Source organism: Microcebus murinus, chromosome 7, assembly GCF_040939455.1.
Source record: "Microcebus murinus isolate Inina chromosome 7, M.murinus_Inina_mat1.0, whole genome shotgun sequence".
Lineage (NCBI taxonomy): Eukaryota > Metazoa > Chordata > Mammalia > Primates > Cheirogaleidae > Microcebus > Microcebus murinus.
In genome coordinates, this window is record NC_134110.1 from 34,650,476 (window position 1) to 34,678,392 (window position 27,917).

General features: G+C 53.9%; 1 protein-coding gene and 1 long non-coding RNA gene across 4 annotated transcripts in view; one reads left to right on the forward strand and one right to left on the reverse strand.

Moving 5' to 3' along the window:
• The window catches only part of CCN4 (cellular communication network factor 4), a 31,568-nt gene extending 7,599 nt beyond the window's left edge, over positions 1-23,969 (reverse strand). Inside the window, exons 1-3 of one of the 3 annotated variants that reach the window (XM_012785445.2) lie at positions 23,697-23,967; positions 7,751-8,030; positions 1,033-1,290 (exon numbers count right to left, since the gene is read on the reverse strand). In XM_012785445.2, coding sequence (XP_012640899.1) covers positions 1,033-1,290; positions 7,751-8,030; positions 23,697-23,765 — 607 coding nt within the window. In that variant the 5' untranslated portion in view covers positions 23,766-23,967. Of the gene's footprint in view, positions 1-1,032; positions 1,291-7,750; positions 8,031-23,696 lie in introns of all 3 variants that reach the window. The other 2 variants (XM_020289025.2, XM_020289026.2) reach the window with 2 other exon arrangements.
• On the forward strand, positions 9,134-11,517 carry LOC105882776 (uncharacterized). The gene is made up of 3 exons (XR_012920026.1): positions 9,134-9,512; positions 10,914-11,103; positions 11,409-11,517. It is a non-coding gene; the product is annotated as an uncharacterized LOC105882776 (long non-coding RNA).
• Positions 23,970-27,917: the final 3,948 nt, after the last annotated feature.

Sequence of the window (27,917 nt, forward strand, 5' to 3'; positions counted from 1 at the left end):
CATACATTTATCCATCCATCCATCATCCATCCATCCATCCATCCATCCATCATCCATCCATCCATCATCCACCCATCCATCCATCCATCCATCATCCATCCATCCATTCATCATCCATCCATCCATCCATCATCCATCCATCCATAATCCATCCATCCATCTATCATCCATCCATCATCCATCCATCCATCATCCATCCATCCATCATCCATCCATCCATCCATCATCCATCCATCATCCATCCATCCATCCATCCATCCATCCATCCATCCATCTATCCATCATCCATCATCCATCCATCCATCCATCATCCCTCTATCCATCCATCATTCATCCATCCATCCATCATCCCTCTATCCATCCATCATTCATCCATCCATCATCCATCCATCCATCCATCCATCCATCCATCTATCATCCATCATCCATCCATCCATCATCCCTCTATCCATCCATCATTCATCCATCCATCCATCCATCATCCCTCTATCCATCCATCCATCATTCATCCATCCATCCATCATCCCTCTATCTATCCATCATTCATCCATCCATCCATCATCTATCATCCATCCATCCATTCATCTACCAATATGACAAATATTGATTAGATACCTGCTAAGTGTCTGACACTGGGCTAAGCTCCAGTAAGCAGAAATGAAACAAAAAGACATCTCTACTAGACCCATCTCTTCCTGCTCACACCTCCTCTCCCCAAGTTCCCACACACCCACCTTTCCTCCATCCCCACCCCACCCCTAAACTCCTCAGTAGGATAATGATGGCTGCATGGGTAGGGCTTTGTTCTTTACAACACACTCTGTTTTGCACTCAGAGTCTCCTATAAGATAGGCAGGACAGAAGATGTTATTTCCATTTTACAGACGGGGAAATAGGGTTCCAGGGGAGATGTAGTGAGTGGTGGACTGGGCAATGGCGTGCGGGCATGAATCACTCCTGGGTGGTCGGAGCTCCAGGAGGGTCTGCAGCCGCCCTCAGGCCCGCCCGCAGCCCGAGCAGGCCCACACCCACCGAAGGTGTCACGCGGCGCAGTCTTGCGTGGCCTCCTGGCGTCGTCGTCGTCGCACACCCACTGCTCGCAGCAGCGGCCGGGCACCCTCACCTTCCGTGGGTGGCGGCACCAGAGGCGCGGGGGGCGTGCGCGGAGGCACAGCGGTGTGCAGCCCACGGCGCCGTCGATGCACGTGCAGTTGTACTTGCAGCTGGGCTGGAAGGACTGGCCGTTGCCGTAGCGCACCCCGTCCAGGACGCAGCCCACGCCGACCACCTCTGCCAACACAGGCGGCGGCGGGTCAGGCCCAGCCGGCTCGGTGCCCTGGCCCGGCAGGGCCACCCCGGACCACACCCGAACCCTGGGCATGTCTCCCAACACGAGAGAGGGGTGAGTGCTGCAGGGGAAACGCAGGGAGGCTGAGAGGGCTGGGCAGGGGTGAGGTGGGCACTGGGGGGGACTCGGGCACAGGGAGGGCGAGAGCTCCTTTACAGTGTCAGCCAGAACCCATGGAGTGACACCCACGCCAGTCGCCTTGGGCTGAGCACCGGGTGAGAGGATACGGCATCCCACAGGCGGGGACCCCAGTGCCCTACTCCCTGTAGTGTCCCCAGCACCTGGCACAAAGCCTGGTGCCGCCAAACTCCTGCCACTGGGGCTCATGGGTCTGAGGGAGGCAGGCATGTAAACCAAGCCAGGATGCCTGGAAACACGCGTTCCATTCACTCAGTGCACATTTATGGAGCTTTCTAGGTGCTGGGGATTGAATAGTGGACAAAATAGACAAAGAGCTTACAGTGTGGTGGGGGTGGCAGAGGAAAGACACATAGAGCCTGTAGTGCTGCTGTTGATGCTGATGGCGGCAGTCGATGGTGACAAGTGCCTGGGAGAAGAGGGGAGCGGGGGGAGTTGGGAGTGGGGGACAGTTGAACTCAAGTGAGGTGGGTGGGACGGCCTCGCTGAGGCGCTGCTGCTGCTGCGCAGGTCTGCAGGAGGCGAGGAGTGCCCGGGCCCCAGGGAGGAACCTTCCAGGTAGGGAGGAGGCCCCTTAGGTGTAAAGGCCCAAGTAGGAGAGGCCTGGGATGGGACGGGGGCCAGGTGTTGGGGGAGAAGGAGAGGAGGTGAGAGAAGGCTTCCTCCTAGGCTCAGAGGAGGATGCAGAGCTGCGGGAGCCCAGAGCCGTGGCTGGCTCCCAGGGGCTGCTCCAGGGGCTGCTCAAGAAGGAACTGCTGGGTGGGGGAGTGAACCACTTACAGGGACACTCACTGCGCTGAGCTGAGAGTAAGTTGAAGAGGTCAAGGGTAGCGTCAGGGCCACCCAGGAACCCAGGCGCATGAGAGAGAGGCCCAGAGCCGAGAGCAGAAGGGCACAGCTTCTAGATAGATTTGGAAGGAGCTGCTAGGACTTACTGAAGGAGGGGGCAGGAGGGGGGAGGAGGGGGAGGAGACAAGTCAAGAATGACTCCTAGTCCTGTGACCTGAGTCCTGGAAGGAGGGAGATGTTCTCTCCTCCTAGCAGGAGCAGGGATTGGGGTATGTGGACCCCAGTGTCCTTCATTAGGCATGAGATGCTGGCTGAGTGGCTATGTGGAGTTGGTCATGCCAGCCAAGCACTCCAGGGCAAGTTTGGGGGCTGCTGGGCCAGATGTCACCCCTGATATTGCGTTCTCTCTTGAGGACAGTTTGTGGAACGCAGGCAGAGAGCCCCTGGGTGGCAAGAGTGCCACCTGAGGAGGAGCATCTGGAATCTGTAGTCTGCCAATAGTTCTGTCCTCTGGGTTTGCCTAAGGGTGGTTATTAATAATAAATCCTAATATCGAGTAGGCAGGAAGGTTTTGTAAGTACTGTCTCTGGTTGGGCACTGGGTCCCCTCTGTGTCGTGCTTGTTACATGTTTCATTCCCTAAGGAAACACTATCACGTTGTCATCTTCATTTTCCATACAGCAAAACTGAGTCACAGCAAGGTAAAGTCCCCAGTCCCAGGTGACCAGAGCAGGAAGCAGAGTCTCTGAGTGAACATTTCCACGGCTACTGTTTTTCCTGGGGGTGGTTATCGTGCTGGTGCAGAAAGGAAGGACGCTATTTATTGGCCCTCTGATCTTGTGCCAGGCACCATCGGATATGTTATTTCACTCAGTCCTCCCGGTCACTTCACGGGAACAGTTTTATTTTCCACATTTGGTGGACAGGAAAGTTCAGAGAGGTTAAACGACTCATTTGATCAAGGTCATGGAACTGGCGAATGATAAACCCCAGGGATCTGACCACAGCCCATATCCTCCTGCCAGACCCAGTGGAGGAGGGGGCGTAGCAGGAGAGAGAGCAGAGGAAGTGCTGGGTGAGTCTCTCCTCGTTGCATTCTGAGTCACCCCTGCCCGCCCTCCCTCCCTCCAGGAAGGGGTGTGTGCGTGTGTGTGTGCGCGCGCGCGTGCATGGGCCCATGTGTGTTTGTATGTGGGAGAAGGTGGAGAGAAGGGAGAGGGCTAAGCCACAGCTCTGAGCCCCTGCGTGGAGACTTAGGAGGGAGAGGTCAGTGCGGGGTGCCTGGAGTCTGGTTTCTCACCATGTGCTGCACATGGGAACCGCAGTGGAACCTGGGGAGCTTTAAAAATTCTTCTGCCCACATCATGCCTCAGGACATGGGGGTGGACCTGCATCTCAGTATTTTTCTTTTGTTGGCCTTGGTAGCTGTTAAAGCTCCCCAGGTGAATCCAGTTTGCAGCGGAGGCTAAGAAGCACTGCATCTAGAAGGAGCTGCTGCAGCCTCCGAGGGGCTTTGAGCTGGGAGGAGGGTGGTGGTGGTGGGGTGGGGGTGGGGGTGGTGCTGCCGCTGCTCTGGGCTGCCTGCCCGCGACAGGCTAGGGATGGGGACTCCCAGTGGCCGTGATGGCCCCATCAGCAGGCTCCAGAGTTTCCTCCTCCTTCACTTTCTTTCTAACTAATCCAATAAACTGCTCCTGGCGAGATGGTGAAGCCAGTTTCCTTCGCTGCCTCCTATTTAATCTCAGACTTGCAAGTCCAGAGGTGACCTGGTTAGCTTTCCTCTTATTGAAGGACTTCCAGAAACTCAGGTCACCTTGCTCTGCCATCGGGGCCTTCACTCCCCTCACCCACACCCGCAAGGACTGTCAGCCCTGTGGGAACAAGGACAGTGGGTCATGCCTTGTTGTAACCCCATTTTTGTATTGTCACTCACCTATGTATGTTCATTGTTTGAATGTTCAACGGATGGATGTGAGCTGGGGTGAGCCCTGATCTTTACTGGGTTCCTACCATGTAGCAGGCACTTGGCATTCCAGCCCCCCAGAGAGGCAGGCTTTCTGTGTCACATTGTCCTTGATGAGAAAACCCAGCCTTAAAAGGTTAAGTAGTTTGCCTGAAATCATAGTACTAGTTAATGATGATACTAGGATTTGAACTCAGGTTGTCTAGCTCCAAATACCATGAATGAGTGTACTGCTTCCTTAGACTGTGGTGTCTAGTCCTAGAACCAGACCTGCCGCCTCCTCTTAGGATGACCACGGACAAGACAGAGATGTCTTCTACAAAGGAAAGTTAGAACAAAGCAAATAAAATAAAAACTAAAAGCAGCCAATCACATTTTTTTTTTTTTTTTTGCATTTCCCTGTTGATTCCTTAACAACCATGTGAGGTTGGTTTTATCAGGCTCCTTAAGTGATGTGTCCACAGTCACGTAGCTTGCAAGTGGCAGAGCCGGGCCAAGTCTGTCTGCCTGTAAATAAGATCTTTCCAGCAAACCACAATGCCCTCAGGCCTGACCCAGCTGCATTACATGTAGAGTGGTGTTTGTACAACCGAAATAGCCGAATGGTCTAATTCAGAGGTCACTCTCTGCCCACAGATGTATTTAGTTTGGCCCACAGAATGTTTATTAAAAGATTTGTGAATGCATTGCCAACATTTACAAACAATACACAAATCTGGATTTCTAGACTCTCTTGAAAACAGAGCAGGCTAGACAAGACCTCACTCTTTTACCGTGGCTGGGCACAGCAGGGCCATCTCTGATAGCGAGGGCTCACATTCAGCATGTTGCTGTACTCCCCACTGTCTTCTGTTTGAGCCATACATGCCAGGGTTTCAATTGCTCATGTTATTACCTCCTTGTCACGGCCTAATTACAAGCAAATATCCAAGGACAGATTTAGCCTGTCTTGGGGACTGTCCATTGGCTGAGCGGACCATTTGCTAAAAGACTGTCTATTTATTAGAGGGATCCTTCTTTCTCTTTTCCCTCTGGCCCAGAAATGCCTTCTTCTTCTACCTATAGACCCTCCCTAGACTCTCCTCTTTCTTCACTAGGGTCTCATGAACTCATTCAGACACTCTGGCAGCATTTCTGGGAACATTTGCGGTAGAGCACTAGTGAGGTGTATGTTTGTGTGTGCACATGTGCATGTGATGTGTGTATGTATGTGTGTGGGGGTTGAGGTCAATGGATCAGAGTCTGCCTGGACAAGAGTTCAGTGTTCCACTCTTTTAGAAAAGAAAAAGCTTCTTGTGGAGCTCATGATAGTTCCCTTTCGGAATTTAACAATGGACATGAACATTTGAAGCCTCTGAGAATTTCTGTAACTCCTATTTGGTCATACTTATCTCAAGCCTCCCTGACCAGCGAAACCACGGTAAGTGTATCACCTATTATAATCTCCTTTGGACCATAGTTTTTGCTTGTTTTTCCAAATAAAAGAACAGGAAATACACAGAGGCTCATGGTGTTGGCAAGTCAAGGAGCTATATATAGTAAGTGAAGGCAGGACTGAGATGCAAACAGTTAAGGATGGGGGTGGGAAAAGTGGTTTCCAGCCCCCCCCCCCCATGGGGAAGGCAGGTGGGAGAGGCAGTTTCTTGGCCCATAAACCTCTGGGTCCAAGAGAGAATGTCTATAAATTTATGGTGCCTGGCACATGATGAAATCTCAATATAGCTTTAGAGATTAATATAATTGCAATGAACAAAATAACTTTTTTAATGATCTTGAAGAATGTTTTTGAAAAGGGAAAGACATTGTGAGGCAGATGGTTCTAGTGCAGGAAACCCAGGCCAGGCTTCCCTGCCTGGGTCACGAGGGGGGGGGTAGATGACGGACTGTGTGTGTATCAGCAGTCAGTCTTGAACTTCAGCGTGCATGAAAACCACCTGGGAGTCTCGGTAAAGGTATAGATCCCATCCCCACTTCCAGAGAACCTGACTCAACAAGTGTGGGGTAGGGCTCAGGAGTAACATTTTTAGCCAGCACATCAGAGGATTCTGTGCAGGTGATGCTGCAAGTTCTCTTTGAACATACTGCTAGATAAAAGGAAAATAAAACTGGAAGGATGGGAGGAAGTGGGGTGGTTACTTACAGAGCTGAAGACACATGACTTGGTATGAAAGTTGAAGCCTGAACCAACCCATGATAAAAGAAAGAAAGTGGCAAGAAAGTGCCATAGATTGACCATGAGGCTCAGATAGGGCTGTCTGACTGGGAATTATGTGTATAACCCTCATCAACAACCAACTGCAGGAAATATAATGGGTTAGCTGAGGGTAAGAGACTATGCAGTACGGGAACAGGTATCGGGGTGTATATGGAGCCCTGGTAATGGGGAAGGTTTGATTCAACACTGAGAGGGAAGAAGGGGGCTCTGGGGTTTCTGAGACTTTGTGGAACCTTTCAGAAGTTAGGCTGCTGTGTCATAATGCCTAGCGACCTCTCTTTGTCATGCTGGGCCTTGTATTCCAGGTAATGTTCAGGTGATTCAAGCTAAGGGAATACAAGTCCAGATAGAAGGATGTCAGAAAGTCTCAGAAATGAGGTCTCTGGGAACGAGAAAGGACAGAATACCCGTGATGGAACACTTGAGGAGTGAACAAACAACAAACAGCAACAGGCCTCCCTCCGAACATGAAGACACTATCATAGACCAAGAGTAAAGAGAAAGCAAAGGCAACTAGAAACTCCAGGAATAACAATAGGCATCATAAGAGAGAAAATTCAGACCAGTACACTATACTTATACTGCACTATATTTCCATGATCATAACATTGTAAACACTGAGGGTTGCATAGCCAAAAATTATGACAATATTTGAAATACAGGGAAGTATCTGGTGGTATGGAGGAGCTAAGTCATCATATAGGAATATATTAATAATATATACAAAATTGATATGTCAAGCTAATTAAGAGACAGCAGAAGACATGGGATATGTAGTGGTAGCCATCAGAAGAAAGGGCTAAAAAGTTAAAAGTGACCGTAGTAACCAGAGGAACATGGGTGGGGTGGCAGGAAGGAATGGCTGCTCACTGCTGGTTTTCATTCTTTCAAGGCTACTGGATTTTGTAAAACCATATCATTTTCATTTACAATGTTATTACAGTGTCTGGAATTGTGCAGTCCCTGGGACCTGTGAGCATCTGCTGAAGGATCCTACCACTCGGAGAAAAAACTAGGCTTAGGTCTCTCGTGGTGGCTGTGTCTTCCCTGGGGACAGCCCTGAGTGTGCCTCCAGGACCAAGAACAGAGCAAGGAGCCAGGTCCTGCAGGTATGACCAGTGCAGTCCCTCTCGCCCCAGGAAGGCCCAGCCTCTGGCCTTTGACCTTGGACTGGGCTGGGGGTACCTCCCGAGCAGAAGCCTGGCCGGGAAACCACTGTGGGTGTGCCCAGGGAGGGGGGCCTCGGGCCAGAGCTGGGGTGCTGGGGGTGGGGGGCGGAGGGGAAGGTCTCACTTACGTGCACACACTCCTATTGCGTACCTCGGGCGGTCCCCACTGTAGTCGCAGTAGAGGCCCCGGTGGGGGTCGCAGACGGCGGCCTCCGTGCAGTTGTCCCCGAGCTGCTGGGCGCACATCTTACAGCATTCGCAGCCGTCTGTGATGAGGCTCACCCCCAGCGGGCAGCGGGGCGGGGACGCTGGGCACTCGCACGGCCACTTGCAGAACTGGGGGCGTGCGGATGTGTCCTCGAGGGGTGCTGGGGTGAAGGTCATGGTGGTGGGGGCTGGAGAGAGGGCCTGCGGGGGGAGGGCAGAGGTCAGGGGGGCGGCCGAGGCAGGGGGCTCTGCACCACACTCCCATCTTCCTGGTATCCAGAAGGTTCTCATCACATTATTCTCAACCCCACCCTCACGTCCTTCCTTCCTGGTGGTCCCCACAGCCCCAGAGGAAGGGACTGGCCTCATCTTACAGAGAGGGACTAAGGCTCGGAGAGGTCCAAAGCCTGCTGGGGGTCAGGCAGCCACATTGGGCTCATGGCTCAGGGCCCTTCTGCTTCGACCTGCAGCCCCACTCCACCCTCTTTACTCCCCCAAGGGTTCTTAAGGCCTCGCTGAGTCAGGGGACCCCTGTTCAACACAGGTCTCACCAGCAGACCTGTTGTTATTATCACGTTCCCCTCTGAGCATCAGGAACGGCTGGTGGAGTGGGGCAGCAGGTGTGACATTATAGCTCCTGCCACCTGGATGTCCCCAGCCTGCGTGGCTCCTCCTTGCCAGCTCAAGCCCTGCATAGAGGAGTCTTTGTATTTTGCACTCAGGGCTATGGACCACCCCACCCCCCACCACCAATATCCCCTTCCCACCCCCAGCCAATGATGTCATCTTTGTCCCGGCAAGTAGGATGGTGTAACAATGGGCCAGCCAGCCAGCGGGGACGGGAAACCAGGGCCCACAGAGCTACTGGCCCTGAGGAGCGGGCCGAGAGGCGCCCCGGGGTCTGAGTGCGGGAGCTTCAAGCTGCTCGCGTCTGCGGGATCCAGTCGCCGTTTCCCGGCCTTGCTGGCTGCCTCCTTCAATCCCGTCTGGGCCCCTCGCTCTGAACACCAGAAGAGACCTGGGTCCTCAGAAGGAGGAGCACCGCCCGAGGACACGGGGAACAGGGCCAGAGCCAGGCCTCCTGCCAGCCTCCCACTCCTGCGCCACAGAGCGTCCTGTCCAGGGCTTCTCAGCCTTGATGCTTGGGCCCTGCAGTGAGCAGAGGTGAGCCCGGGCTGCCGAGGGGTGGGCGCGGGGCCTGGCTGGGCTCCTGGCCGCGCCCTCCATCTGGAACGGGGAGCCTGATCTACGGGCTGACACATCTGCATCCGCTCTGCGTGGCGGCCCGGTGCGGAGATGGATTTTCAGACACAGTCTTCGTCCCTTTCACAGAGAAGGAAACCCGGACCCAGAGAGGGAGGAGGACACTCCTGCTCACACCAAGGCCCAGGCACAAACGTGTCTCCTGACTCTCGCTGTGACGCCCTTTACTTTTGCCTCCTCTGGGCTCTTTCGTTCGCCCCACGAACGTCTGCCGAGCTAGCTCACAGTCTCTCTTAAGTTTTAGGCATTTGAAGATGAATTTAAAAATTCCCTGTGCTTGGGGACCCCACAGCTGATGGAAGAGGCAGGTGTCAGTGGCAGTTTATTACAGCTTGAGGCACTGAGTACCACGCCGAGTTCCAGGCGTCTCGGGAGGCAGGGACACTCTCTGAGCACCAGGGCAAGAGTCACGTTGTCCAGGTGAGCAGGGTCCAGCCTTGCACGCTTGGCTGGGGGGGAAGGACCAGAGTCCTGCTGAACTGCTGAGTTAGTCTGACTTTTGGTCCCGGGCCTGGCATGTAGTAAGTTCAGTCAATACTGCTGCAAGGACTAAAGGGTCTTTGAAAGCCAAAAAGGCAAACCCTGATTTGGGGCTTTCATCACCTGTAGGCCCTGATGGACTCTCCTGACCCGCCAGACCTGTGAGTGCCTGGTTTTTGCTTAAGGCGCCAAGCACGCTTCGTAATTAGACATTTGTGTGTTTTAGATGTTGTGCCTTTGAACTCCATGGGGACCAGGGCAGGGTGCCTGACATTGCCTGTCCTCACTGGCGACAGATGGGTGGCTTCTCTGTTAGGGCCAAGACAGACCCCAGAATGGCCAAGAGAATAATGCCTGCCACCCCTTTCAGGGAGGGTGGCCTGTGGGCGCCATGGCTTGGGAAGGCCTGGCTGGCGGAGAACAAAGCTCTCTGGGGTTGGCGGCGCTGGCTGCCATTTGCCTGGGAGGTGTTATGTGACTGCCCTTGTTTGTGCCTCCTCAAAAACACAATAGGATACAAGGAAACCCCCAAATTCCTCAATCAGTAAAACCAGTCAAACACACACACACACACACACACACACACACACACACACACACACACACACACACCCTTCTCTTTTCGACACTGGAGAGAGGTTTTCCCTGTCTGGCTACAACTCTAGAAGACTTGGAGCTTCCTAAGCACCAACAGATCCTCTGATGAGTCCTCACGCTGCCAGGATGTGCTCTTGGCAAAGGAATAAAGATGTCCTCTCCTCCAGGAAGCCCTCCCTGCCTTCCCTGTGCTGAGTCAGAGGTGCTGCCCCCACACTGGATGTGGACTTGTAAAGGACAGGGTCTGGGCCTTGCCCCTCTCTGTGTGCCTGAGACACGCAGATGGTGCACAGCAGGGCTTCACAAGTGTGGGCTGCTGGGACGGACGGATGGATGGGGGATTGTTGGCTAAAAAGGGCTTTGGTGTCACTTGATGTTCTGGACATCACATCCTGGAACCCAGACCTGTCCTCTCAGCTCTACGCTTGGGTGTCAAGAATAAAACAAGGGGCCTGAGCCGGGCAGATGTGGGTTCTTTCCCCGTGGTCCCGGGCAAGCGTCCTGTTTTGTCCGATCGTTAGCATCCATCTGCAAGGTGGGCGTGATCACACCCACCTCGCCCCAGGGGCAGTTGGGAGGTGCACTGGGCGTGCGGGAGCACTAAGCAGGGCCTGGCACTGATGTGGTTGCACATTCTCCCCCGCCCCGCCGTGCCCAGGACAGAGCCGGACGCTCGAGTTGAGCCACAGTAAGCTTTTATCTGGGGGCTACCCCACTCATCCATCCTCCTGTCTCCATCCCAAGTTAGAGGTCCCCAGAAGGAAGCTTCCTTCCCAAGTACCTGCCTGGAGGTGCCAGGGCATGCAGCTGGCTAAGGGAAGCCACAGCGAAGGCCTCCCTCTGCACAGGGACACTGCTTATGAGCCCATGGGCAGTGCAGGATGGAATCCGGGCAGTCCGCTGAGCCAGCCCTTGCTGTTGGCGCCATCTAGTGGTAAGAAATCTCCCAGACAGCCTGGGCAGAGAGTCCTGGACAGGTGCGTGGGGAAACCTGCAGACTGGGTGGGTGACTGTCCCTCTGAGTCCTGGCTGCCTTGTCCAGCATCTAGGTCCAGCCACCTAGGGTGTGTGAATGAAGGTCACCAGTAAGTCCAGACTTCTGATAATCTGCCCACCCCCCTCTTCGTGCTTGTGTGCACACAGGAACACAGGTGGCTAGCATGGGAGTGGTTTGTGTCCCCAGGGGCTGACAGTTCAGCCAGGGATATGTACATCGCCTCACTCATTCTCTCAACACAGGCTTACTGAACGTCTACTTCGTGCCAGGCTTTGTGCTAGGCCGCAAGGAAGCAAAGGTGCAAAGACAGAGTTCCTCGCCTCACTGACTCACCTAATGAGGCCAACAGACATAAATGACGATTGCAATTCAGTGCAACAAACGCTGTAATGATGGCATCCTCTCCAACATGCCTTCATTCATTTTCCCTCTCGTTTGTTCATTCAGCGCATCTCTAGTCTGCTTTCATTTTGTGCCAGGTGCTGCACTGTGTGCTGGGAGGCAGTGGGGGAACCAAGTGGCCCTGCTCCTGGGAGAACAGAGGAGGGGCGAGCTGTGTGCGCCAGGGATGGCGAGAGAGTCTCAAGGGTGGAGAACTGCGCCGTGGGGCTTGAAGGAGGAGGAGGAATAGAGGTGAGGAAGGAGGGCACCCACACACAAGGATCAGGTGCAAGTGCACTGAGCTGGCACGTGTGCTAGTTCTCGGGGCCTCGTGTGGGCGCAGGGTGGAGGTGGGAGGGTGTGGAGGCTGGGACAGATGAGGGTGGACTCAATGGGTAGCACAGATCAAGAAAGGCCTCAAATGCTTTGCTTCTGGTCCTGACTACTGTCCTCTTATCCACCATGAGCTACCCGAGCTGGGGTGACTGGGCCCATTCTGCAGATGGAGAAACTGATCTTTGCAAACACACTGCCCTATGGAGCCAGATCATTCTTTCCAACAGCAGAAGCTAAGGAGGAAAAAAGGAAATAAAAAACATTGCAAATCAAGGAGAGCATTGTCTGGGGCCAGAGAAAGAAAAACACAGCCTTGGCGCTTCCAAATTGCAGATGTTCACATAAAAGTCTCTTTTATGATGTACTTCTGGAATTAGACTCTGCAGATACCACTGTGTTTATGGGGAAGGCATGAGGTGGTGACAACTCTGAGCTGCTTCCTGGGGCAAGATGCCCAGGGCCCCACAGCCGGGTCCTGCCCAGTTCCTCCTGCTGCAGCCTGCACACCCCAGCCCACCCACCCCATGCAGACCCCTCCTCAGGGACCCCTCCCAACTACCCAGGTCGGGAAACCTCCAACAGAATCCAACTACCTTGAGAGTTCCCGAACTTTGCTGCATTTTAGAACCAGCCTGGAGCTTTCATACACTGATGCCGGGCCACTGTCCCCACAGATCCTGATTGAGTGGCCTGGGGAGGCACCTGGCCGTTGGGATCTCTCCAGGTGGATCTAGTGACCACTGGCCTATGCAACTTGTCAGACACAGCTTCCTGGGGCCCTCTCTGAACGCTCGGCTTCAGTTCCTCCAGGCCGGGGCCCAGAATCTGTAGGTTGACCTGTGACCCCTGGCGATTTTTATGGGAAGGAGAACCACTGCCCTAGAACCCTGGGCAGGGGAGGGGAGAAGTGTGGCAGGCATCCTCGGCCGGCTTCCTTTCCTCACGCCTGCCTGACTTTTGTGTGATTCGCACCTCTGTGCACTGCCCACCGACGCCCCTGGACTGCGTCCCCACAGAGTCCGGGCAGACCTGCGGACACACACCATTCTGGGATCCCTCGGGCCACACGCTGCTCAGGTCTTTCACAGTGGAATGAAAATTATATATTTTGCCCTTGGTGTGAAAACGGTTGAAAAATGAGAAAAATATAAAAAGGCGTAGCTCCCAATGATAAGCCCCTGAGTGTTGCCTACTCAACCCATCTGGACAGAGAGGGTCCTCAGCATGCAGGTTGGAAGCAGTGAAATGACCCCTTCAATCACACCTACTGGGCAAACCTGAGTTGATTAAAATAGGGGGAAAAAAATAAAGGCCCTGTAGGAAAGGTGACAATGTATTTTTGAGGTAACTTTCAAAAGTGAGTGGTAACTATGGCTTTTATAGTGCATTTCAGCTCTCTGAAAATGGGCCTATGAAGATGTCAGTCTAGAATTTGACCTTTGCACAATAGTTTTAATTCATCTTTATAAAAAATGCTTAGCTGTAGGCACGGAAGAAGCAAGTAGGAGGCCGGCCATGGTGGGCTGCACCACCCAAGGGCTCACTGGTGAACAGGGCATGGGATGCACGAAAGGGCACAGTATCTGCGGGGAGGGGATCCTCTTAGGCAGCCCCCACTCCCTGTCATTCCCAGTTCTAAGACCTGGGGCCAAGCTTGTTCCTTTGTTGGTCAAATGGTGGTGATGACAGCATCCTCCAGCAGCCCTAATGAGCAGTTAGTAATATTATCCCCATCTCACAGATAGGGGAAACTGAGGCCGAGAGCTTAAGTAACTTGTTTAAAGTCTTGCAGCTGGGAAGTGGCATGAGACCCACGTGTCCCTCCAAAGCCTGCACTTGTAGTCACCATGCTGCCCGACTCCCTCATTCATTCACCTCCATGCATTCGTTCCTCCACCCGCCCATCACACACGTGCACCAAGCATCTACTGTGTGCCTGGTGCTCAGTGGACAAGGCAGGTCCTCGCCCACAGGGAGGATTGTAACGGAGTTGGGCCCTGGTTGCCCAGGGCCCCCGGAAGAGGAACGGAGAGCCTCTTGTAGGGCTCTACAAGGCATGGGAAAAAGGCATGGGTTGCCTTTTTCCACCTCCTCGGTGCCGAGCAAGGCACCTGGCACACCCTGGGCCAGTGCTCAATGAACACTGCCGATGGGCAGAAGTCTTGGCTTGCCTGCGTTTGAGAGCCAAACCCAGATGCTCCACAAGGGGGCAGCGTTGAGGCAGGAATGGTCTGAGCCGGCCCCACGTGGGCCCTGGGGACTCTCAGGAGAGGGCTGCCCTGCTGGAAGTGACTTCTGTTCACTGCTTTACTGAACAGAGAGGCCGTGGGGGCAGTGGGAGAATGCAGACGGGCCTGAGCCCAGAGCTGTGGGCCCACCTTCCCTCCCCGCCGCCTTGTTTTTACATTTGGCGTGGATCTAAGTCAGCCACAGGCAATGAACACCTGTTCTCCCAGCACCTCTGGGGAGTGCACCCCCAGGCCCCTGTACCCCGGCCCCTGGTGGGGGCTGCCCTTCACGTGGGGCCTGGGAGAGCTGCCCTGCACAGACCACCACCTTGGAAAGCTCCAAACCCTGCAAGGCGCCTGTGCTGAGGGCTTGGAGCAGGGATCCCCAACCTACGGTGAGCTGTATAATTATTTCATTACATATAACAACATTGTAATAATAATAGAAATAAAATCCACAATACATGTACCTCACTTGAATCATCCCCAGACCACCCCCTGCCTCCCCGATCCGTGGAAAAAAAATTGTCTTCCATGAAATGGTCCCTTGGTGCCAAAAAGGTTGGGACTCCAGGCCCTCATCTGCCCCGCAGTGCCCGGAGCCTTGTGAGGGCGGCTTCCAGGGACGTGCAGGTCCCGTGGCTGATTCAGCCTTGGCCTGGTGCATGTGATGGGATGTGGAAGGTTTTCTGAGATCTTCTAACTAATTGGTTTTATAAACAGGCAGCCTCGTGAGCGTTGGGCGGGGAAGTCAACTTTACACGGGAGAGCAGAGCGCGCAGGAAGCCAGGTGTCGAGCCCTGAGTTGCAAGCGCAGGGCTAAGCGAGGACGGCAAAGCCCCGGAGAACACCCAGCCTCTGAGGACACAGGGGTGTAAAATCGGCACCTGCGTCTGCAGCAAAGGCCAGAACTGCAGCCCTCGGGCTCCTGGAGTTCTGGTAAAGGCCAAGCATGGTGTTTACGTCTTTACAGGGTTGTGAGAAACCCACAACAAAAACACTGAATGGTATATTTTAAACACACACACACACACACACACGTACATAATCTCCAAGTCTAAAATGTGTTCTTTGTTAGAGACGTGCTCAAATATTCACCAAAGTTGGAAGAATAATATAACAAACCCACACACCCATCACCAGCTTTAATAATTATCATCACTTTGTTGATTTTGTTTCGTCTGTTGCTTCCACACATAAGCATGCTCTTTATTCTTGAAAATCTGGCAAATCCTAGATGTCCTGTGATTTTACCTGAAATTCTTCAGTGTGTCTCTGAAGCATGAGGATTTAAAAAAAACATACAACCTCCATGCAATTATCACACTGATAAAAATTAGTTACCATTTTGTAATTTTTTTAAGTTAATACCCAGTCCACATTCAAATTGCACTGATTGTTTCAAAGATTTTTTTTTGATTAGATGGTTTCTTTGACTCAAGATCATCTACACTTTAAGAAATTTAATCCTTGTGATAGCCCTAAGAGGCAGGCTGCTTTTATTATTATTATCCTCCCCATTTTACAGATGAGTAAACTGAGTCACAAATAAGTCAGATAATTTGCCCAAGATCACTGGCAAATGGCAGAGTTGGGATTTGAATCTCAACTCCGGGATGCAAAGCTCCTGTCTCTTAAGTCATCACACCTAGGGAGTTCAGCACAGTTTAGGGAAGGGCTCTGGGTGCAGGATGAACAGGGAAGTCCAGAGGGTAGGAACAGGGAGTGCTTCCTGGAGGAAGAGGCATTTACACTGAATCTTACGGGATGAGGGAAAGTTGTCCAGAGGAAGGGAAGAGAGGGCGTCTGAGCTGGGACCCAGCATGAGCAAGCATGTGCAGGCTGAAACAACACGCCAGGACACAAGGCCGGTCATCAGTGTTGCTGGGGCTCAGGGTTCAAGGACATGGAGATGGCAGGCAGGGGCCAAGGTACGAGGATGTATGTGCCCTCCCCAGGGAAGACAGGAGTCTTCCCTGAGTCAGCCAAGGTGATGATCAAAACAACCCCGTGAGGTCAGCACCGATGGTCCCAATTTCACAGATGGGGAAACTGAGACCCACAGAGGTTGAGACACAGCGGGAAATTGACACATTCAGCTGTCTGACTCCAGGTCCCAGCCTCCTCCAGTGACCCCTAAAGCATTCTGCTCTTGCCTGCTATCCAGTTTATTCAAGGAACCAAAAGCAACCCAGGGCTTCCTATGTCCCAAGCCTGGGCAGGACAGTGGCCTTGGAGTGATCAGAGAGGGGCCAGCCCTGGAGCTATAGCTGACACAGGGTGGAAGAAGACGCCAACCACTGAGCTCAGACCTGTTCCACCTACAAGGCAGGGGTGAACATCTGCACAGGGCTCCTGAGCCCACACCCTGGAGGGAAGAAACTCTGGGCGTCAGTCCCCACGCTGAGACTGGTGGCCTTGGATGAGTCACTTTCTTTGTGACGAGATCAGCCTGGGCAAAGTAACAGCTATGGGCCTTCCAGCTCTGCTCGCTGTCTTCCCTCCACGGCCTGGGGCTGAGGCCATCTCCCTTCCCTCCCCCTGGACTGGACCCTTGAGTAAGACGGGGAACAGAACAAGTTGAAGAGGCTGACACACAAGGACACCCTTAGGATCCCTGCTTGGGGACACAGAGGTAGTCTAAAGCTTGGATGCCATGAGAGTGAGTAAAACTCTCTGTGCCTCAGTTTCCTCCTCTATAAAATGTGGTTGATAAAAGTTCCTGCCACACAGGGCTCTTGTGAGCAATAAATGAGATATATGTGCCAAGGAACATAGCGGGGTCCCTGGCACACAGCAAGGGCCCGGCAGAGCCTGACTCTTCTGACCATTTAAGAACTGAAGTTTGCAAGTGTCAGGACTTGGCCACTGGGGAACAGGGCCAGAGACTACCATCAAGGAAATTGATTGTGTGTGTGTGTGTGTGTGTGTGTGTGTGTGTGTGTGTGTGTAGGGGGCAGATTTAAACACAAGGGGCAGTGGCTGGGAGGACAGGTGCCCTCAGTCCTCAATCCATGCAGCATCTGCCAGGTTCAGCTAAGAGCTCTCCCAAAGACAACACCCCTCATCCCAAGCACCTTGCGATTCACGGTATCATTTAAGTCCCCTCCAAGCCCCTTCTCAACACACGCTCAGCATTTACCCTGCACCCTCTTGCTTAGTCACCAGAGCTCCATGAAATGAGATCTACATCCATTTTACAGATGAGAAACTGAGGCCCAGGGGATTTGAGGGCTTGGAGCCGGGACGTGATGGGGCTGGCTCTTAGCCCAGGCTGTGTGCCGCCACCTCTTCTTAACCACCGCACTGCCCTGCCTGGAGCATGGGCAAAGTGTGCCTTTCCTGTCTCTCTTTTCTGATGAAGACCCTGAAGCTCAGAGACAAAAGCGGAGACTGTGCACAACCCAGTGTCCTGCCTCCTGGTTCTGTGCTCTGGAACCAAGCCCGTGAGTGGGCACGTGCCGGTCAGTCCTCTCAGCAGGCGGGGCCAGGCCTTCCCTTCTTCCCACGACCATGAAGCCTCCCCCAACCCCTGCACACATATGCACCCGCCCACGCCAGGGAAGGCTCTGGTTTGTTAGTTCATCCACTCGACAAGTACACCTTGAGCACCTGTGATGTGCCGGCGACACAGTGACAGACGAAAGGGAGCAGGGACAGTGTCCACTCCAGAGGGAGAACGCAGGGCAAGGCAGGTAGATGGAGCAGCATGTGCAAAGGCCCGGGGGCCTGAGAGCCCAGGTGGTCGGGAGCGGCAAGGGGCTGGGCTTCGCACGAGGAGGTGGCAGGAGGGGTGGCTCCTGCGTGGGGCGAAGCCAGAGTCCCAGCTGGGTGACGTGTTTCCTTCTGCACGGGCAAGAACAAGAACCTACGGGGGCCCACGGTGGGATGTCTGCAGCCCTACCAGGAGAGGCCAAGGAAAGCATTCTGGAGGGCCACCAGTTGAGAGGGCAGCAGCCTCACGACACAGAGAAGGGTGGGAAAGGCATTTGGGACAGAGGGAACAGCTTGGGCATGTGCACAGGGGAGGGAACCCAGGAGTATTTGGGGAAACGGTGCATGATGTAGAAAAAAAGCGAACGAGAGAAGAACCAAAGAAAAACAGACTTGGGCAGGAAGAAGAGGGAGAGCCTGAAGAAGACCCCCTGAGCTGGTGGGACCCTCGGAGGTTAAGGAGCCGGCTCTCAGTTTTATGAGGATGCTGTGGGCCAGAAACAGGCACGCTCTGAGGGTTGACAAAGGAGACTTGGGCTGAGAGCAGAACATTTTGGGGGCACCTTGAGAGAGAGGAAGTACATCTAAAGGGACATCCCAGAGCATGGGCACACCTTTTTGGGCGCCAACAATACCCTTTCCAGAGAGACAGTATTGTGAGGTCTCCTAGCAAGAATTATCCCACAGAGTCCTGCTGCTTGTCAAATGATGGATGTGCCCAGTGAATGAATGAATGAGCAGACTCTAGGATTATATGGTGGCTCCAGCTGGAGGCAAGCTTAAGGGTCAAGTTCAACCTCCTTATTTTCAAGATGAGAAAATGAGCAGAGAGGCCAATTGTCTTGCCTAAAGTCACACAGCATGAACTGTTTCCCTCGGTCTTGTGGCTATCCGGGCAAGGAGTCTACCGCTTGCTCCAAGGACAGTGTTAACAGTCCTGCTCTCTCAGACATTCCTCTGCCCCTGGATACCCCCTCCACCCCACCCAGCCCTGGGCGGGCTCACAGCACGTCTCTTCTCTCTACTCCAGACCCTTCCCTTCTCCTCCTTTGGGCCTGGGCTCTCATTTTCCCCCACTTCTCCTACCCACACCCACCCCCAGTCAAGATTTAGCAGATCCACAAACAAAGCCCCAAGCCTGAACGTGCCTCCACGTTGGAGACCTTGGGGTGGGCGGGCTCAGATTTTATCGCCTGCCCTGGAATGCCCATCATTCACGTTTTGAGAGGCCCAGTCTCTTCTCCCCTCACTTTGTCTCCCTTTCTTCTTTCATAGTGGGGAGGAGGAGGAGGAGGAGAGTTGACTGATTAATGGAATGTCAGAGCTGGGGAGAGACCAGTCTGTCTAATTCACTGGTTTTTGAAATCAAGTGCACACAAGAATCACCTGGGTGCAGGTTAAGTGCAGGTACATGGGGTCCTTCTTGGAACCAGCTAGTCTGGCCCTCCTCCCACCCACCTGGGGCCAAGCTTGGGGTCTTCAGAAACCCCTGCTCGCTTGGACCTGGGCCTTGTCTGCAGCTGGAGCTGCCTCTGAGGTTGTGATTCCCCCGCTCTGCTCTTGCAACAGTGGAATCATGTCCCCTGGGTATTCCTGGAGCTTCCCGTATTTTATTACCATTTCGTTCTTCACTCCTCCCAAGAACCCCAAGAAGCCACTCTTAACATATCCCTCTTTATGGAGATGATCCTGGCTCAGGAAGGCTGGGTTACCTGCCTGAGGGTGCAGTAAGCCGCACTCTGGGATGAGCCCTTGCCCCTCCCTCCACCCCCGCCAGCCTACTATCATACCTCTGAGCACATCTGTGTCTTTTCGGGCCAACACTATCTAGTAAAATATAATGGGCCACACAAGGAATTTTAGATTTTCTAGTAGCCACATTAAAAAGTAATAGGAAACAGGTGAAATTTAGTGGAATCATATATTTTGTTCAACCTAATATGGTATATTCGAAATAGTATCATTTCAATATGGAGTCAATGTACAAAATTTATTAATGAGACTATTATGCTCTTGTGTTCATAATAAGGGTCTGAAATCTGGTGTGCACCTCACTCTTCCAGCGTGTCTTTCAAGTGCTCAGTGAGCTCCGGCTGCACGCAGCTACTGACGCAGGGCACTGGGCTAGATGGTGCAGTACTACCTGCCCCATCCTCGTGTGGGAGGATGCTGTGCCCAGAGCAAAGCCAGCACATGATCAGTGTCAGCCTTGTCATCAGCCACATCCTGGGGATGTAGGAAGCTCCATGCTGTTGTCGAACTAGCGAACAAACGTGTTCAGTCTTACTCCAAGACTTCCATGGTAACCCTTGCTTTGCTGCCTGGGCTGAGGTCCCCACCCGCACTATAGCTGCTTTGCCTTCCTGTTCCCCTGTCTGAGCTCGCAGGGTGTGGAGCTAACACCTCCCTGCTGCCCAGAGAGACGGTGAAGAGTCCTGGGAGGATCCCAGGGTTGCTGTTTGCACAAAGCCAAAGGCAGCCTCCTGGCATTTGGCTGCCTTGCTGGCACGGGGGAGGGGCACTCTCCTGGGGGTGGGCGGGTGGGTTTGCTGAGGAGCCCCCAGGGCAGCCTTTTGTCTTCCAAAGAGCTGGGTGCGTGGAGACCTGCTCCCGTGCTCACTCCCTCGCCAAATGCCACGCCAAGGGGAAAATGCTTTTTAGTGCCAGCATCCTGGACAAGCTGTGGGTGGGAGGGGCTCCGAGCCGGGAGCAGGGGCTTCAAGGAGCCCAAAGAGGCTCTGAGCTGGTGGCCGCGGGGCCTGGGTGGGGTTTGAAATGCTCATTCAGATTCCAACTCTAAACGGGAGGTGTAAAAAAGGCATAGTGTTTATGTTCTCTCTCTTATTTAAAGGGGGTATTTTGCCACACACCCAGGTCCACGTTATTCTGCAGTAGGTTCTAGGAGCAGAGAACGAGTTAGTGTCCTGACCCGCATGCGAGGCTCATACTCTCACACACAGCACATTCACACACACACATATGCTTATATAGCTAGGCATGGCCATACATGTTGATATGGGAGAGAGGACACGGGTGTCACCTATAGACCTGCACACAGACCACCACAGCCCCAATGTTAGCCCAAGAATTTGTCACTGCAGCATGTGTTTGCCCAATGAGATGCTTCTGAGGGTTTCCCTCAAACAGTCAGGTGTTCACGTCCCGCAGCAGGGAGCTTGGTGGGGGTGAGGTCTTAGTCCCGATTAAGAGATGAGGAAAGTGAGGTCCAGAGTGGTAAGGGACTTGCCGAAGCTGGCACAGCCAGTGGCAGAGCCTGCGTCCCAGCCTGTCTATCCTGGAATGCTTTGCCCCTGTCACCTACCTTGATAGCCTGTAGGGACAGGGACTGCTTCTCATTTCTGCACAAGTACGTGGATCAGGGAGGCAGGAGGTTATGTTGCAAAGAGCTGGACCTAGGTTCAAACATCAGCTCCCTGATTACTAGCTGTGTGACCTTGGGCAAATTACTTACCCTCTCTGAGCTTCTGTGTTGCATCTATAAAGGTGGGTAATTACACTTGCTTAATAGTGTTGTTATGGGAATTTCAGGCTGTGTGTAATACACGCTTGTTGGATGAACTGAGATAGGTCGTATGTGCATATCTGCACAGCATTCGACATTCGGCACAGCGCTTGGCAGCACTCACTAAACCTAGCAGTCCCTTCCTGCCAGCCCGTGGCGGACACTCCACAGATGTCGAAGGAAGAAGAGAATAAAGAGGGGGAAGTCAGAGCTGGCCGCGCCACGCCCACAGCACACATCAGAGCCCACGTGCACAGGCTCCTTCTGAGCTCACGCTCCCACCTGCCCGCTAGACTGAGCTCTTCCCAGCTGGCGTCTGCCTCCTCCCCCTCCGGAACCTCACAGCATGTTTTCAGTCCTCCCTCACAACTCTAGCTCCTCAACATTTTCTTGGCAATTCTCACATACTTTTTCTTCCATAGGAATTCCATAGGAATTTGTAAGCATTTTTCCGGTAACGTCCCGCCGGGCCCTGCTGGCCGAGTCCTTTCCGTGTCGGGCGGAGGCTATGCGTGGAATGCGCCTGGGCAGCAGGCGCTGCTTTCTGAGCGGACTCGGACTCACGGCTTTCTGTCAGTCCCAGCCCACGGCGGGATGGGAGGGTGCAGAGCCCAGTGCCGTGCCTTTGTCCCGGGAGCTCCTGGTTCGTGAAGCCAGCGCTGGGCTGTGTGGTCTGGGAGAGGCACCTGCCCCAGCCCCTCCGGGAGCCGTCCCTCCCTCCCAGGCCTGGGGCCCTCTGCTCCCCGCTGGCTCCTTCCTGGGGTCTCCTTTGGCCGAGCCCCCGGCTCTGTCCTCCACGTGTCCCAGCGCCAGCTGCTCTGGGAGGCAACTGGGGCGCCAGCGCACTTGGACCCTGCCTTAAGCTTCCCTCCTCCTCTCCTCGCTCAGACTCCGGCCGCCCTGCAGCCCTCACCTCTTCTCCATCCACGCCCTGCCCTCCCAGACGTCCCAACCTGCACAGCCGGGCCCAGATAAAGGCGCGGCTGCACCCAGCATCGGAAAGAAATAAAGGCTGATTCGGCTCCTTGGGGTAGGACATGCTCAGCGTCCCCTATAGGAGAGCTCTGGAAGAAACGTTCCGATTTGGCACCGCAAGATCTAAGTTTGAGCCCTGGCCACTTATTCATGGTGAGACCCCGGGCAAGTCCCTCACTTGCTCTGAGTCTCCATTTGTTTCATTTGTAAAACAGAGCTAATATCATTTCTGGAAGGTGGGTCGGCACCAGCTATAGGCAGGCACCACACAGGGTATGGAGGGCTTAACCATGGCAGACTCTATCCCTGGGGGCACACCTGTCACCACCTCTCAGTTAGCCAGGGGCTCGCAGCCTCAGAGCTGGGTGAAGCAGACCCAGTGTCTTTGGGGCCATGGGCAAGTAGCTTAACCCTGAGCCTCAGTTTGCTCATCTGTGAAGGGGGTTCATTAATCCCCAAGGGAGCCAGCAGTGTAAGCTGGTGATAAGGACCGCTTGCTGTCTCCCCTCCGTCTTACAGCTGGCAGCAGGCCCTGGCTGGGGCTGCGGGGTCTTGGATCCGGACCCCGCCCAGCTACCCACCTCTTGCCCACCCTGTACCCACCTCCCGCCTGCCTTTCCCGCCCGGCCCCAGCAGCTGGCTCTGTGCTGCCACGTGTCTTGGTCCCCTGGCTTCTTGGAGGTTTAGACCTCTGTCCCTGTCCTTGGTGTGCCCTGGGATGCAGGTGGGCCCTCCTGCAACCGGAGAGCAGGCTTCGCGTGCAGGACCAGAGTGTGCACACTACCCACCGCGGAGCCTGTGCAAACCCGAGGCGGCGGCAGCGGGAGTTAGAAATCACTCCAAGCGCCGTGCGCTCGAGTGAGGAGCTTGTGTTGAAAGCTGGCATTTTCCTTTCCAACTTTGCCTCGCTTTTTCCATCTCCCACCCTTGTAGTATCTCCAATGCTTGGAGCCTTGGAGTTTTCAAACTCAAAGATTCTCCTAACAACTTCCTCACTCCGTGGTGCTCCGGGAGGGTGAGTGACCAGCCCAAGGCCACACAGCCAGTCTGGGCAAAGCCGGGTCTGGAGCCCAAGCCCCCACCGCCCAGCTTCCTGGAGTGCCCCATTCTCTCTGCTTTATTTCAGGTGGGGAGGGAGGGCGTGCAGGACCCCGTGGCTTGTTCCCCGAGGGCTGCCCCTTCCTCCTTGCCCTGCCAGCCTCTGCAGACCCCGGGCAGCCCCACTCCTCACGCTGGGCCTCGCCTCTGCCCCCCAGTGGGCAACTTCCTGCCCCACCTTCTCTGCCCTCCTCATCCTCCCACCAGACCCCAACAGCAGCACCCGGTGGGGCACGGAGCTGGGTCTCCTCTGAGCCCCTCCGGGCAGGACTCACCGTGGCCAGGACGCCGCTGGCGGCCGCTGCTGTCACTGCTGCCAGCGTCCAGGGCAGGAACCACCTCATGCCTGGCAGTCAGTGGCAAAGGCATCGAGCGAGAGCCCAGAGGATCCGGCCACCTCTCGGGGGAGCTGGGCCCAGACTGGCCTGGCCCATCAGGAGCCCCAGATATGCCTCTTCCGCGGCCCTGGGGGGGTTTTATTAAAGCAAGATCTGACGTCAGGGTTAAGGACAAACCCTGCATTTTCCTCTGAAAAAACTTTTCCTGCCTCTCTTTCTTTTTTTTTCTTTCTTCCCTCTGTCCCCACCTCCAGCCCTGGCTTGGCCGGCCTCCCCTGCTCTGACAGTTCTTAAAGGGAAAGTTACAGGGCTGTGATTTCACCACGGGGTGTGAAATTCTCACAGAGGAGCCGGGCTCACCCTGCCAGGTAGCTCACAAAGGTAGGGAGGGGGACGGGCGGGAGGCAGAGATCCTGTTACCCCGGGGCAGCTGCAGAGGCTTTGAAAGGGCTCCCAGCGGAGAATCAACTCCCTCTCATTTCTTTCGGCTGCTCCTCCTCCTGGTTTCCATTTGCCGTCTTTCTCCCTAGTAGCTCGGAGCTACAAGCTACTGAGGATGGCTTTCAGTCCAGCCATGATCTAGAAATGATAGGAATTCATGAATGGAATCGGCCCCGAGGCTGAAGATATCATCATCACCTTCACTGCAAAGGAAAGCTTCTGGGACCAAGTTACGGGGTTCTCTTCTCTGGTCTTTGCCGGGTGCTAGATCATTGTCACAGGAGCCTCTTCCTGGTGTGACAGAGGAGATGCGGGGTCTCCCACGAGGGTCTGCCCTGCAGGGGACCAGCCCCGTCCTCTCCTCGTGCACCTCTGCGACAGCCTCCTGACGGCCCCCAGCTTCCCTGCCCACCCCCACATCCACGTGTCTCGGGGCAACCAGAGTGATCCTTAGACTGTTATGGCACCATGGCACCCACGGGTCACCTCCCGGGAGCAACTCTCCGCAGCCTGCCTGTGGCACTTAGCATGGCCCCGGCCCTGGCGCGGCCTCTGGGGCCAGCTGCCTCCCGGAACCCTGCTTCCTCTCTCCCTGGCACGCACCAAGCTCAGCCGCGATGGTGTCCTTAGGGATCCTCTCACACCTGGCAAGTTCCTGTCCCCAAGCCTCAGTAGGAAGACGCTCCCCCACAGTTTAAGTAACAGTGACTCCTCTTTCCCTTTCCCATAGTTTATTAACAAGGGGATGCTGAAGCACGTGTGGCTGCCTGGAGGTGGCAGCGGGCTTGTGTCCATGGAGGGGGTTTATGATCACCCTAGATATGATGCCACAAGAGGTGACACTGATGAGTTCTTCATTTGTTGACCTAAGGATGGGCCTCTGACCCATGAGACACAACGGGAAATCTGCTGGGGACTCCTAGAAAAGGATTTCCTTTCTCAGAAGAGAAAGAATGCCTCTACTCATCCTCCTCTTTCCTTGTGTGCAAATGTGATGATTGGAGCTGCAGCAGCCATTTTGGGTATATGAGACACAAACCCGAGACTGAAAAGCCGATGTACTGAGGATGGCAGAGCAGGAGGAAGAACTGAGTCCTGGGCGCTTTATGTTGTTACTGAACCAAACCTGGAACCACCACCTTCAGACTTCCTGTCACATGAGAAATTTAATGGCTTATTGCTTAAGCCATAGTTAGTCAGACTTTTTGTTTCTTGGAGCCAAATTGCATACTAATTAAAATATGAGGATTTACTAAAATCATATATGTAAAATGCAAGGGGAGAGGTGCGGGGGCACATAGAGATTGCCCGATAAATGCCAGCTCTCATTTCCTTCTCATTAACTTACCATATGCTCTTAAAAACAAATCCCAGGAGGCCAGCATTATCGACAGCTGTCATTAAAGAAATTGCCCAAGGTGCTAGGTGCCAGTCCAGGTCCAACGACGTTTTGGTGAACACCAAGCACGAACAGGCCCTGTGCTGTGAAATGTCTCATGACTCCAAGGTGATAGCACCATGAAACAGAGGCCAGGCAGAAACTCAGATGTGCTAGATGAGCTCAGGACACACAGCAGCAGGCCTGGAGCTAAAGGTAAAGGCTCTCGGTCTCTGGCAAGGCTCAGGGTCACGCCAGACATTTCCCAGCTGGGTGACCTGACAAAGCCTCTCCATATTATGTGACAGGAGCCCTCCAAGCTGGGACCCAGAGAATGCCACTGTCATTTTTAGGAAATCTGTTTGCCATGAGCAATTGGAACAGAAACCCCAAAGCAGGACTTAAATGCTGACCATTCCACCTGCTGGTGGAACCTCAGATGGCCCAGCGGGCCTCATGGCACTGGCCAGTTTTCATTGCCAATGAAACCTGCAGAGGTATGACAAGTGACCTGGGCAGATAGATTCGGGTAAAAACACCTGGGGTGTCCCCCCAGCTCTGCCACTCCCTGGGGTGCCTTGAACAATCAACAATCTCCCTGTGCCTCAGTGTTCTTTATTTAAAGAAATAGGGTGGAAAAAAATAGGGTCTCAGAAAAGATAATCGGTGTGTCCCAGTATTCCTGATTGGAGGAGCCAGAGCAAGCCGACAAGCCATGAGATTGGTTGTCACATGTCCCTCCCCACGTAAGGCAGACAAACACTAACGACCGGCTGCTGGACCAAAACAATAGCCTCCATTTATGGAACATCTGCCGTGCCCTCATGAACCCTCATCTCAGTTCATCCTCACAGCCAATCTCCCATTAGACATCGTTATCCCTATTCTACAGGTGGAGAAACTGAGGCATGGAGTGATAAGTAACATTGCTCTGCCATTTAGCTAGTGTGTGGAAGTTGCAATCAGAACTCAGACCTATGTGGCTCCAAACAAATTTTTCCCAAGTAGACCAAGCTGTCTTACATATTGAACAAACAAGTGAATAAAGACAAGAATGAGTAAGTGGATGATGGATGAATGGACAGATGGATGGATGGATGAAAGTGTGGAAAGATGATTCCACCGTGTGGAACATTCCATTTCTCAGGTCTTCCCAGGACAGTTGATGCATCTTTAGGTTTCCTTGAGGGTGTCCCCCTTCCTTAATCACTCTGTCTCAATAGGCGCCCCCATGCCCTGGGTTGGTCCCTAGCTTAGTAACCCACATGGGTCCTTCATGGTCCCAGCCCAGTGTGCCATTGTGTCATTGTTGTCTGGGTAGGTGTTGACCGTTTCCCTCATAGACTGCGAGGTCCAAGACTGGACCCTGCCATATCTTCCCGTCTACACTGGCTCCCCAGCACCTGGAGAGAACCTGGCATGCAGAGCGGACTTGAGGCATATTTTAAGGGAATGACCACATGAACCAAGAGGAAATAGATGAATGAGGTGGTGAAGGCATGGGCAGACTAAAGAACGCATGAAAGAAGGAATGCATGCGTGAAAGAAGGAATACACTTGACAAAGGAGACAAATGCATCTTCATGTCACTCAGGCCAAATTGTGCCCATGGTAGGGTTGCCCATAGTAGGTCCTCAGGAACCATTTGGCAGGAGGGAAGGCAGGGGAGGGCATGAAAGGGAAGGGTGGCATCCTGGGCCAGCCCAGGTGACAAGCAGGAGCCAGCATGGGGGCTGCAGGGCTGGAGGGGAACGTCTGCCTTTTTCCAGGCATGAGGCCCAGGGCCATCACGCAGGGTGATTTATTTTCAGGGTCATTGGTGATTTATGGGTACCTGTGCCAAGGGGGGTTCATTGTGCGCTGCCAAAGCCACACGGGGCCCCCTCTGAACTTAATTTATCTACACACTCCCTTTATCCCCACTGCCCGCGCCTCTCCTCCTCTCCCCACCGACAACAGGGATCTGCAGCCTCGCGCCTGGATGATTTGTCTGCGTGTGTCCTTGTAAACTACGTACCGTGGTTGTTCACTTACAGATGGAGCGCGTGCCACGTGCTAAGCACCTTTGAAGGGGGTGCTCATATCACATCCTCTTCATATTTGGGGACATTGAGGCACAGAGAGCTAAAGGCACTTGTCCCCAGTCACACAGCGAGTAGGTGTCTGCCTGCAGACAAGCTAGAGTTGGCTCCCGAGTCCTGTGTGTTTATGTGTTTTTAATACAGGTAGATGGCGGGTGCAGCAGTCTCCTTCCATTTCTCCTCTTTTCCACTCGCTTCTGTTTGTCGGATCTCTCAGGCTGCTTCTTCCTAGTGTGTGGCTCTTGGCTGCTGCCTTGG